Here is a 13,297-nt window from a genome sequence, read left to right on the forward strand (position 1 = left end):
GGCAACATTTTAACAGTAGTAATACTCTCACACAGTTTAGAATAAAAGTTTATTGGTTCAAAACCATGTGTTTTTCCCACAAACCAACAAAAACATCCAAACTCCTGTCACAATATAACAAGCCTAAAAACATGCTAGTACTTTCTTTTAAATTTTCAAAATCTTACTTCTTCATAAGGTCTCGACCCATTGATGCCCTTTACTGCTGGTCTGTGTCCAAGAAATGTAGGTGTGTTTAAATCTTTACCCACGTGATCGCAGCAGTTTTGCATGGCACAGTTACTCTCATAGTCCCTTTCTCCTAGGAAAGCTTTTCTAATCCCTCCGCTTGTCTACTGACACAGATGAGAGCAGAATAGAAATTGATTCACAGATTAAAGATGATAGTTGAAGGTCCCAGTAGGGGGCCTCACTGTGAAAAGCAGTATTCACAGCGTTCTTCTAACAAAAAGGAATTGTCCATAGCGGAAAATCCTTTTAGATATAGTGTATTAAAGATCAAAGGAAAAAATTGCCCAGTAAACATTTTACACAAGATAAAAAAAAAAAATGTGATAATTTACAATGAAAAGTAAATTTTTTCTTTATTATCATTTTAGATTTGTTAACTTCATGATGGGATAATCAATGTTTTCAAACTAATCAAATATTTAGGAGCCAAAAATGATTAATTTCCAAAGCCCGGTAGACTTTGTAAAATATACAGTATGTAACTTTTAAAAGCATACAACAATCTACATCATAATACTATAAGTTCTGATTCCACAATTGAATTTAATATGAAATTTTCTTAAGTATTATGTAATGTTTTATCTCATTAGAACCTTTTATCTCATTAGAACCTTGCATATGGTTCATTCACAATTTGGAATATAACTTCAATAATATTAGCTCACAGATGGTCAGAAAAATGGTGACTAGACCATAAATAACAGGAAAGTACTGATCTTCCTCTGGGTCCTGATCCTTTGGCTACTATCATGCATATCAAATATGTGACCTTTCATAAAAGTCACCATCTTGCTACATTGTGCTTTGTGCAGCAGTCAGAAAGAAAAATGATCTCTTAGCAACTTGAATTATTGCAATCTGATTACTTACCAAATACAGATATATATTCAGGCATTAGTATTGTAAAAATAGGAGAATTATTTAAAGTAACACAATATTTAAAGGCTAAAATGCAGATGGAACATTTTTTTGGAGACATTTGGAGAGGTAAAGCAGAATATAAGGTAACAATGATGCAGCCAATTGTATTAAGGGAAGGATCATGACTGCGTTGGTATTAACGCTGATCTCCTTTAGCTATGACTGACATGTCTAGGTGCCAAGGATGTGCTCACCATAGTTGGAATGTATTTAGCAGCAGTATGTACTGTAAATAACCGGCAGCCGTGGTAAAGTAACAACGAGGGTACATATAGGTCCCACAGTTATCACTTGTCTTTCTGTTTGTGATTGGGAGTCCAGACACATTTCATCTGATACTGCTCAGGCTGAATTATGGCAGGAAATATTTAAAAGGATATTTTGTGTTCCTTAAGATTACATTAAAAACATACATAGTCCTAGGGCCAAAGTAGGACATTTAGAGGACTGTTGTTAATTTTGCAGAAATGTTCCAATAAAATACATCAATAGCAAAGCAATCCATGTTTAATAACCACTACTAATACTATTATAAATCTTTTAAATTAAAACATAGCATGATATTGCTGATGCAAATTATATACTACTACTACTACTACTACTACTACTACTACTACTACTAATAATAATAATAATAATCATGATTATGTATACAATAATCATTACAGGTTTTATAATTATAATAGTTGGGAACACCTGTATTTGCAGCATAGGTCATACCATTTTTTGCTGCCCATATAAAGACTTTGGCGGAATTCACCAACAAATGTGTATGGAGGTTTCCTGACCGTCCACTAACGGCAGTATTTCAGAGGAAACTATTTCAACACGCCGGATCCTATGTTCTGGCAATGATGTCTGGCAGCAGTTTTTTTCCGTCTCCCCTATTGAAAAACATGTAGAAGAAAAGCCTCTCTACATGGTGTTTATGTCAGGGAGCTGGTGGAACCCTAGCCAGTTTGCTCAGAACATATCCAGGTGCTCAGTGTTCATGGGGAGGTCAAGGGAGACAGATGTCAATCAAATGCTGTTTTTAATGTTTATATGTATATTAACCCTTAATTACCAGGCCTGAATAGGTCTTAATGACGAGCTAAATTTTTTATCTCGTTCACATTTTGCGCTAAATAATCTGTTAAATTAACTCCTTGGGTTATTATGGCTGTGTAGATACTAATATGTGTTGGTTTAATGTTTTTATGTTTTTTTTTAACTTATAATACAGTATATTAGTATACTCTCGTATGCTAATACATTATACTGCATCACTATGACACAAGATGCTGTTAGAGCAGCACATAGTGTGCCCTAACAGCAGGCTTACAGAACAGACAGACCTGGGGTCCTTTCTAGGTTCCCAGGGCTGACTGCAGGGGGTTTCCCCAGTTTCTGATAATGTCACTGGGTTTCCGGTGAGGCAATCGAAGAGGGGATTCCCCTTTGATCATGCTGTAGTCATGGATTGTAGCAATTAAATTGTTGAACAGCTGGGGTTGGAGTTTTCTCCAAACCCTGGCTGTATTCACTAGGCTGCTCTAAGAACAGGAGATGTTAGTAATATTTCCTGCTTAGAGAATGAACGCTCACTGGAGAGCTCATAAGCCTGTTCTACAGCAACGCCAAAAGACCTCACTGTATATTCTGAACCTTCAACGCCTGCTGTCAAAAGACAGTGGGAGGTCGGAAGGGGTTAATTCTATTTTACTTAATACAAGAATGCATTGAAATTAATTTAGTCTCCTAGTTAATCTGTCACATTATGTCTATTCTTGATGCTACTAATTGTCACGAGGGGTACGTGGACCCACTGGGCCGTACCGCCTTGATGGTATGGCAGCTGGCCAACAGGACACAGGTCACAGTCTATAGTTTGTATAGTGTACCTGTGGTAACTCAGACAGTAGTAAGACAGGCTCGGCTGGGACCAGGCAGCAGGCAGGCGCCAGGCGTGGTGTAGCAGGACAGGCGTGGAACACAGCACAGCACGACTTCAGCTCAACGCGGCACTTGACCAGGATAGCATGGGATAAAGGTTACAGGTAGCAGGAATGGGGAACACTGGGAACTGGAAAACACTAGGAGACCATTTGCATAGATATACTAGGATAACGACAACAAGGCTCAGGCAAGATAGGAAGGTGCAGAGCCCTTGTTATTGTCCAGGGTGCTCTGGAAGCAATCAGCTCAATCCCACACCAGTGTGCGCTCCAAGGCTGACTGAGCTCGCGAGCGCACCCTGGTGGTCACTGTGGAACAGGACGGCCGCATGTGCAGACATCTCTGGAGAGAAGGGCGTCGACCGGATGGAAGGAGTTTGTGGTCAGTGACCACAGATGTTACAGTATCCCCCTCTTATGCCCCCTCCTCTTTGGACCAGAACGAGAGAGAAACTTCTTAATGAGGGTAGGAGCATTGGGATTCTCTTCTGGCTCCCATTACCTCTCTTCTGGACCAAACCCCCTCCAATCTACTAAATAAAAGGTTCTTCCTGTTACTCTTTTGGTGTCCAGGATCTCCTTAACCTCAAATATCTCGGAAGAACCGCTGGGGGCAACTGCAGGGCTAAGAGTCTTAGAGTAGCGGATCAGAGTCCAGATAAGCAGAGACCCGGTGCATTTTGTTGCCGGACACTATGGTCACGGGAATGGACAATTTAGACAAAAGTCCTTTTTTGCCCAGGGTTGTCTCTCCCACCAACCCTAGGTTTAGGGGCTTTTGGGGGCAAAGACGTACAAGATGGCCTCAGAGGCCGCAATAAAGACAGAGTCCAGAGGTGCGTCTGCGTTGTCTCTCTCACACCAGTGTGCGCTCCAAAGCTGATTGAGCTCGCGAGCGCACCCTGGTGGTCACTGTGGAACAGGACGGCCGCATATGCAGACATCTCTGGAGAGAAGGGCGTCGACAGGATGGAAAGTGTTCGTGGTCATTGATCACAGACGTTACACTAATGTTTGAGATTGTTTAGGGTTTGCAGCTATTGTAACTGAACTTTTATGGGCCAAGTAATAAAGTTATTACAGTTAGTTGTAGTAGTACTAGTATTTGCATTGCAGATTTTATTTTCAAAGTAAAAGGTTGTATATCTGTCTGTCTATCAATCTATTGCATATGCACCTTTCAGCAATAATATTATAACAACCTGCCTAATATTGTGTAGGTCACACTCACGTTGTTAAAACAGCTGTGACCTTGAGGCATGGACTCCACAGGACCTCTAAAGGTGTACTGTGGTATCTGGCACTGAGACATTGGTAGTAGATTCTTTAAGTCCTATAAGGTGGGGCCTCCAAGGATCAGACTTGTTTTTTTCAGCACATCCCACAAATGTTTAATCGGACTGAAATCTGAAGAACTTGAAGGCCAAGTCAACACCTTAACCTCTTTGGTTCTTCAAAGCATTCCTGCAACAATTTTTGCAGTGTATCCTGCAGAACAAGGCCAATACCATTGCCATCAACGAGTGAACTGCAAAAATGTTTAAGTACTGTAGGTGGCACATGCTAAAGTAACATCAACATGAATGCCAGAATGCAAGGTTTCCCAGCAGAACATTACCCAAAGCATAACACCACCGCCGCCGGCTTGACATCTTCCCATAGTGCATTTTGTTTTCCATCCCTTCCCTAGATTAGCGATGCAGACGAACCCGGCCTCCTGCATGATGTACAAGAACACTAAATTTATCCGATCAGGCCGCATTTTTCTTGTGGTCCATGGTCCAGTTCTGTTGCTCAGGTGCCCTTCTTTTTAATACTTTCAGTGGCGGTCAGGGGTCAGCATGGGCAATCTGACTTGTCTGTGGCTATGCAACCCCAAACACAACAAGTTGTGATGCACTGTGTGTTCTGACACCCTTTTTATCATAGCCAGCATTAACTTTTTCAAGAATTTGTGCTACAGTAGCTCTTCCAAGGGATCGGATCAGGTGGCCTAGACATTGCTCCCCACAAGAATCAATCAACATTCGGCGCACATGACCCATTGGCTTATTGGCTCACCGGTTGTCCCTCCTTGGAGCATTTTTGGTAAGTACTAAGCACTGCATACCGGGAACACCCCACAAGTCCTGCCATTTTGGAGAATCTCTGACCCAGTCCTCTAGCCATTACAATTTGGCCCTTGTCAAAGTTGCACAGATCCCTATGCTTGCCCATTTTTCCTGCTTCCACTTGTTAGTAATATATCCCACCCATTGACAGGTACAGTATAATATATCCCCTGTCAATGGTTTTAATGTTATGGCAAATTATTATTCTATTTTTTATTTTTATAGGTGGCAACTCAAAGAAGAAAAATAATTATTACAAAATGAATCTTTACACTACTGCAATGTCACAAAATTCACTACAAATGTACAAGAGTATAACATACATACATACTTGCTTGGTGCATTCATTTGGTGGTGCCTTGACACAATTTTACACAATGACACACTGCTATGCAAGACTAATGAATTTGCAGAGCTCCCCACATGGAAACTTATTTTAGAGCATACAGTATTACACATATAAATTAAAGCCATAGGAGACCAATCTGACAAATTTAATTAATAAACTGAGGCAAGGATATATTAGACGAATGTCATTAATAAACAGGGGAGCAAACTAATGATCTTTATAATGATCTGACATAAATGATATGAGGGACTTGTTATTCTGACATTGTCATGTGAGAGATATTGTAATAACACTTACAGGATTTAGAAGCACAGTTAGGAAGAGCTCTCCTCCTTTGATGCTTTTATCCAGTTCACTTGGTCCACCAGGATATTCTTTATAGAAAATTGTATGTGTGAACAAACCACAAGTTTGTCGAGGCAGAACCTAAATAATAAAGGCAGACAATAATATTACGTTAATAATAGACCTTGTGATTTGTAGATGAATAATTGAATAAGCAATAGTCTTGAACAGTTGCCAGCTTGTATTATGTCTGGGATCAAAACCTTATAAGAGCAAGCATACACGTTCTGAAATAAATTTCGGGTGGAGGGTTCTCCACTAAATACCTGCACAACTACAGTACTGTATCTTTAGGCTATGTTCACACGGAGTATTTTGGTGGAGGAATATCTGCCTCAAAATTCCGTTTGGAACTTTGAGGCAGATATTCCTCTCCCTGCACGCCGATTTTCGCTGCAATTATCGCGCCGTTTTTCGCCCGCGGCCATTGAGCGCCGCGGGCATAAAACAGCGAGAAATACCCTTTCTCTGCCTCCCATTGAAGTCAATGGGAGGTCAGAGGCGGAAGCGCCCGAAGATAGGGCATGTCGCTTCTTTTTCCCGCGAGGCAGTTTTACTGCTCGCGGGAAAAAGACGCCGACGCCTCCCATTGAAATCAATGGGAGGCGTTCTCGGGCCGTTTTTGCCGAGTTTTGCGACGCGCTTTCCGCGTCAAAAAACTCGGCAAAATACCCCGTGTGAACATAGCCTTATAGCTAGTGGGAGCTCTTTTTTTTTTCTTATATAGAGGTGAAAGAGTTTATGGGACCACAAAAAAAAAACCCTGCCAACCTTTAAGAATTATTTAAAAAAAAGTTTGGCAAATTATTACTTTCAAAATTCCTGTAATAAATTAATTCAAATGTATGTAAACAATGAATAACATTTTTTGAACACAATTAAGGCTAGGTGGAAGCCATTTTGGCTATTCCACTTGGTGAGACAGTTTGAAATGGTGCCCCTGATGCCGAACATATGCCCCACACGCATGCAACAGTATGCCTATGCAGTTGCTTATACTGCCATTAACTACCATTAAAATCAACTGTACTTTTTAATACAGTTATGGTGATATTCACAACGTGCATCGAATAAACAAGAGCATACATTTGGCAATTAAATTCAATGGGAACGTCGGCTTATACTGTACATTGGGAGACCTTTCCTGGCAGAGGTGCCAAATCCCAGACGTCATGCGAACTAGCATCCTTAAAATGAAAAACGATCAGGTAAGTATAACTTTCAGGGCTTCTTTAGAACCATAACTCTGGATACAGGCTGAACTTTCAGTTTGAACTTCAATATAACAGAGCATGCATTTATATTTGGATTATTGTAAACTTATTCTAAAAACAGTTGTATGTTATTTTACGCAGTTGTTGATTCTAGCATACAAATGCAGATTGTGTGAGAATTAGCATTTAAAAAAAAATAATCTAATAATAATAAGCCAATACCGTTTACCACTTTATCTTTTCCTGTTGGTTCTAATTTAATATTGCATGTTCTATAATTAAAGACAAAGTTATATAGTAAGAATTAGACATAAACGTTATTTATTTACTTGGGTTGTCATTTGCATCTGACATAGGATATTCTAAGATAATACTACTCAACAAAATGAAAACTACCTTACAAGCTTGTTACTACATGAAAATAAATAATTGGAAATATGATAATTAAATGAAGTGAACTGTAAGATTTATATGGTTATAAGGAAATAATTTTTGTTCCCATGGCAATGCACAAATTGAATCATAGGTAATGCTGCTAATAGTTTAACACACATGGGTCACCGAAACGTCTTCTCAAGCTTTTATTATCAGTATTTTTTTTTAAAAATGGGTATACCTACTAAGTTTCTGCATTCTGTCTTTAAAGAGGCTCTGTCACCAGATTTTGCAACCCCTATCTGCTACTGCAGCAGATAGGCGCTGCAATGTAGATTACAGTAACGTTTTTATTTTTAAAAAACGAGCATTTTTGGCCAAGTTATGACCATTTTTGTATTTATGCAAATGAGGCTTGCAAAAGTCCAAGTGGGCGTGTTTATAGTAAAAGTCCAAGTGGGCGTGTATTATGTGCGTACATCGGGGCGTTTTTACTACTTTTACTAGCTGGGCGTTCTGACGAGAAGTATCATCCACTTCTCTTCAGAACGCCCAGCTTCTGGCAGTGCAGACACACAGCGTGTTCTCGAGAGATCACGCTGTGACGTCACTCACAGGTCCTGCATCGTGTCGGACGAGCGAGGACACATCGGCACCAGAGGCTACAGTTGATTCTGCAGCAGCATCAGCGTTTGCAGGTAAGTCGATGTAGCTACTTACCTGCAAACGCTGATGCTGCTGCAGAATCAACTGTAGCCTCTGGTGCCGATGTGGCCGACACGATGCAGGACCTGGGGCAGGAAGTGAGTGACGTCACAGCGTGATCTCTCGAGAACACGCTGTGTGTCTGTGCACTGCCAGAAGCTGGGCGCTCTGAAGAGAAGTGGATGATACTTCTCGTCAGAACGCCCAGCTAGTAAAAGTAGTAAAAACACCCCGATGTACACACATAATACACGCCCACTTGGACTTTTGCAAGCCTCATTTGCATAAATACAAAAATGGTCATAACTTGGCCAAAAATGCTCGTTTTTTAAAAATAAAAACGTTACTGTAATCTACATTGCAGCGCCTATCTGCTGCAATAGCAGATAGGGGTTGCAAAATCTGGTCACAGAGCCTCTTTGTTGCAGTAAAACATTTGTTGTTCTTTTATGGATATTAAAATATATGTATAATAACTATGTTTTTGACTCTTTATTGAGTGTAAATCACAAAGATAAAAAAATCTTCCTATGACATACAATCAGAGAGAAAAAAATGTTGTTGCATATACTGGTCCTTCTCAATTAATTAGAATATCCTCAAAAAGTTAATTTATTTCAGTAATTCAATTCAATAAGTGAAACTCATATATTATATAGATTCATTTCACACAAAGTGATCTATTTCAAGCGGTTTTTTTCTTTTAATGTTGATGATTATGGCTAAAAGTTAATGAAAACCAAAATTTAGTCTCTCAGAAAATTAGAATATTGGGTAAAAGTTGAAGATTGTAGACTCATGGTGTCACACTCTAATCAGTTAATCAACACAAAACACCTGCAAAGGTTTCCTAAGCCTCTAAATAGTCCAACAGTCTGGTTCAGTAGCCTACACAATCATGGGGAAGACTGCTGACAGGAGGGTAAGACACAAAAGGACATTGCTAAAGAAGCTGGCTGTTCACAGAGTGCTTTATCCTAGCATATTAATGGAAAGTTGAGAGGGAGTGTGTTAGAAAAAGGTGCACAAGCAACAGGGATAACCGCAGCCTTGAAAGCATTGTATGGAAAAGGGCATTCAAGAATCTGGGGAAGATTCACAAGGAGTGGACTGCGGCTGGAGCCAGTGCTTGAGGAGCCGTCACACACAGATGTATCCAGGACATGGGCTACAACTGTCGCATTCCTTGTGTCAAGCCACTCATGACCCAGAGAAAACGTCAGAAGCGTTTTACCTGGACTAAGGAGAAAAAGGACTGGTCTGTTGCTCAGTGGTCCAAAGTCCTGTTTTCAGATGAAAGTAAATTTTGCATTTAATTTGGAAATCTCGGTCCCAGAGTCTGGAGGAAGAGTGGAGAGGCATCAATCCAAGTTGCTTGCGGTCCAGTGCAAAGTTTCCACAGTCTGTGATGGTTTGATGAGCTATGTAAACTGCTGGTGTTCGTCCACTGTGTTATTTCAAGTCCAGAGTCAGCGCAGCCATCTACCAGGAAATTTTAGAGCACTTCATGCTTCCCTCTGCTGACAAGCTTTATGGTGATGCTGATTTCCTTTTCCAGCAGGACTTGGCACCTGCCCACACTGCCAAAAGTAGCAATACCTGGTTTAATAACCACAGTATCGCTGTGCTTGATTGGCCAGCAAACTCACCTGACCTAAACCCCTTAGAGAATCTATGGGGTATTGTCAAGAGGAAGATGAGACACCAGACCCAACAATGCAGACGAGCTGAAGGGCGTTATCAAATCAACCTGGGCTTCCATAATACCTCAGCAGTGTCACAGTCCGTATTGATGCAGTAATTCAGGTAGAAGGAGCCCTGACCAAGTATTGAGTGCATATACTGTACATAGTTTTCAGTAGGCCAACAATTTGGTTTTAAAAATCATTTTTGAAATTGGGCTTACATAATATTCTAATTTTCTGGGAGACTATATTTTTGGTTTTCATTAACTGTTAGCCATAATCATCAACATTAAAAGAAAAAAATGCTGGAAATAGATCACTCTGTGTGTAATGAATCTCTATAATATATGAGTTTCACTTTTTGATATTTTGATTTTTTTATATATATATTTATAATCTAAATAAGGACCCGCTGGCCATAAGCTAATCACCATGGGTGAAGCAGCTGAAACCACCAACAATAAGCTGTTATTGTCGGGGAGATGCTTGTGGATACCTACAGGAGAAATATGTTATTACATAGCGCTCATGGAAGTGTATTATGCTCTTTAGTGGGAAAAAACCTTAGGCTACGTATATAAATTGAGAACTATAATATTGGAATATTTGATTGCAATGGACATTCAAGATGTTTAATACTACATGTGTTAACAAGCTAATATCAGTTTCATTGTAAGATATATGCAAAGATTTGATTGTAAAATAAAATTACCATTATTCCATTGTGTATAAAGCCCCTTCGGTACCGTGCAGGTTTCAGGTGAGGATATTCTTCAGTGCTTGTCACTCTGATGCCCCATACCCTTTTCCAGGCTTCATATAGCTGCACATGTACTGGATAGACACCTGAGTGATGCGGAGCCACTGCATAACCCATGTTGGTTGGAATACCATGCTCCTAAAAAGAAAAGGAGATATGTTGATTTAGATTTCTACATTTCTAGTCACCTCCAACCACTACTATCCAAGTGCATCAGCAACACAGATGCTCTGCCAGGACATAAAAGGTATCTATGTAGTAAAATCAACCAGTACGCCTGAATTAACCCTTTCACTGTTAAAGAAGTTAGAGCTTAGATCTTGGTATCCTATTAAAGCCCAGAAGCTTTCAAATGATTCCACAATGAAAGCTCTAGATGTAATATTCAGGGCACAGCACACATTTGAAGTCATGTAACAGGATAAAAAGTTGTACTTCCTAGTTCTGTGTAGGGAAGTCAATGGGAATATGCAACTGAGAGAAGGAAGTTAGCATTCAGTCTGTAAGGCTACATTCACACGAGCGTGACAGATTTCCGCGTGTAAAAAACGAGCGTAGATCTGGTCCATATGCATTGCGTTATGGCATCTGTGCTTTGCGAGTGCCATGTGTTTTTCACACACTCGCAAAGCGCATCTTTTTTTTAAAAATGGAATTGATGCGCGAATCACGCACAGCACACAGATTGACTTCAATGGGCACGTAGGTGTGTGAAAACGCACCAATATAGGACATGTAGTGAGTTTCGCACAACAGACTCTCGCTGCGTGAAAACTCCTGCATGTGTGAATGGCTATATTGAAATCAATGGGCCTGTGCTGTGCGTGATTTCCAAGCACAGCACACGGACGAGTTTTACACTCGTCTGAATGAGGTCTTAGTGTCATATCTCCTACTGTACAGCCTTCCAGTATCCCAGCGGGGTGATACCAAAACTGTTATTCATGTTATCAAATCTTTACCAATCAGAGAAGATATGTGCTATGTATGAACAGTTGCAATCTAATCACCCCCTGCTCCATATCAGGGCATTTATTGACTCTGTAAATGTAAGTATTTATTGGCATCTGGATCTCAGAGAGTTTTGGTCTTTTCAGTTTTGATGAATTTCTGAAGATACAGTATGTGAATGAAGACATGGACATAAGTGTATGTATGAACTCTGTACATGATTTTATATAGGTTCCAGTTGTCTAAGTTGTTACAGACAAGTTCATTTCAGGCACTGCAGCTTTTCACATGACAACCAAAGCAGTTTCATTCAGCCACACAAGACTAGAGTTATACTTCGATTTGTTGTCCAGAACTCATAAACTACTGAGTATTAGGCTCTGTTCACATCTTGTTTGAGGCTTCCATCATAGGAAAGCACTGCAGACTACACTTTCCTATACAGTTTTAAAAAAAAAGGTATACCAATGTATACCTGCCGGGCAGATGTCAAAAGGGCAGTCTTTTGTTGTGTAAAAAAGGCCATATGGATATGTTTGTCATATGCGCCTAGAATTTTCCCGACGCATACACTAAATGTAGTCTAGAATTGCTATGTGAACAGAGCCTTACTCTGTGATACCACCAACCTTGTAGTGTAAAGCATTAATTACATATTTCACACAATAAGCTAAATATGTTTTCCATTAAATAAATATACCAAATTACATTAGCCTTTGTATAAGTCAGTTCAGTTGTTTAGTACTAATAAAAATAAATTCCAGTTATCCAGTGGACCCTGGTGCCTGAGGGGACCCAAAGACCCCTCTGCCATATAGCAAGCCACCAGTGTTCTAAACAATAAATCGTAGGTGGGGTGCCCTGTTATAGATTTTGCATTGAGGCCCTGGAGCCTTTGCAGTTATAATTGTAGGAAATTACATAACTAGCAATTCGATAATATAATGATAAACATAAGCAAAAACTAAACTTTTAATAGATTTTAATAAAATTAAAAAGTCTGTTAATGCTTAAGCACACCTAACCCTAATAAGCCCTACGGTCACCCTGCCTTATTAGAGAATCCGCCCTGAAAAGAGTGACCCCAACCTTTGCCCTAAACCAGGGGTCTCAAACTCGGCCGTGTAAGTGGGCCGCATATAGAAAAAATGTGAAGTGGTCGGGCCGCATTACTTTAAAATTTGATACAATACAAAATTATTGTTAATCAATTAGTTATTTGAACTACTATAACACTATGTGACTATAATAATACCGCTAGGTTTAAAATTTGAGAGATTTCTCCACGTGCTTATTTCAACAATCCAGCTTTCCAGTTTAAGTGTCGCTAAATGCAGTCCAGCGGCTCAGTTAGCACACATGTCAAGATTGGGCAGCCCCTTTTTAGATAGTGCCACAGTGCCCTCGGTAGATGCTGCCGCAGAGCCCTCTGTAGATGCTGCCACAGCAGTGCCCTGTGTAGATGCTGCCACAGCAGTGCACTGTGTAGATGCTGCCACAGCAGTGCCCTCTGTAGATGCTGCCACAGCAGTGCCCTCTGTAGATGCTGCCACAGCAGTGCCCTCTGTAGATGGTGCCACAGCAGTGCCCTCTGTAGATGCTTCCACAGCAGTGCCCTCTGTAGATGCTGCCACAGCAGTGCCCCCCGTAGATGCCGCCACAACAGTGCCCCCCGTAGATGCCGCCACAGCAGTGCCCCCCATAGATGCTGCC

The 13,297-nt window shown here is 40.4% G+C and overlaps 1 protein-coding gene across 2 annotated transcripts in view; it reads right to left on the reverse strand.

Moving 5' to 3' along the window:
• LOC142738165 (bifunctional heparan sulfate N-deacetylase/N-sulfotransferase 4-like) overlaps positions 1–13,297 on the reverse strand; it is a 323,501-nt gene that overhangs the window by 130,591 nt on the left and 179,613 nt on the right. For both annotated transcript variants that reach the window (XR_012880590.1, XM_075849743.1), the window contains exons 5-6: positions 10,586–10,771; positions 5,847–5,975 (exon numbers count right to left, since the gene is read on the reverse strand). Coding sequence is in view for 1 of the 2 variants with exons in the window: in XM_075849743.1 (XP_075705858.1) it covers positions 5,847–5,975; positions 10,586–10,771 (315 nt within the window). In the remaining variant the exon portion in view is untranslated. The remainder of the gene's footprint in view (positions 1–5,846; positions 5,976–10,585; positions 10,772–13,297) is intronic.

Source organism: Rhinoderma darwinii, chromosome 1 (assembly GCF_050947455.1).
Source record: "Rhinoderma darwinii isolate aRhiDar2 chromosome 1, aRhiDar2.hap1, whole genome shotgun sequence".
In the NCBI taxonomy this organism is placed as follows: Eukaryota; Metazoa; Chordata; class Amphibia; order Anura; family Rhinodermatidae; genus Rhinoderma; species Rhinoderma darwinii.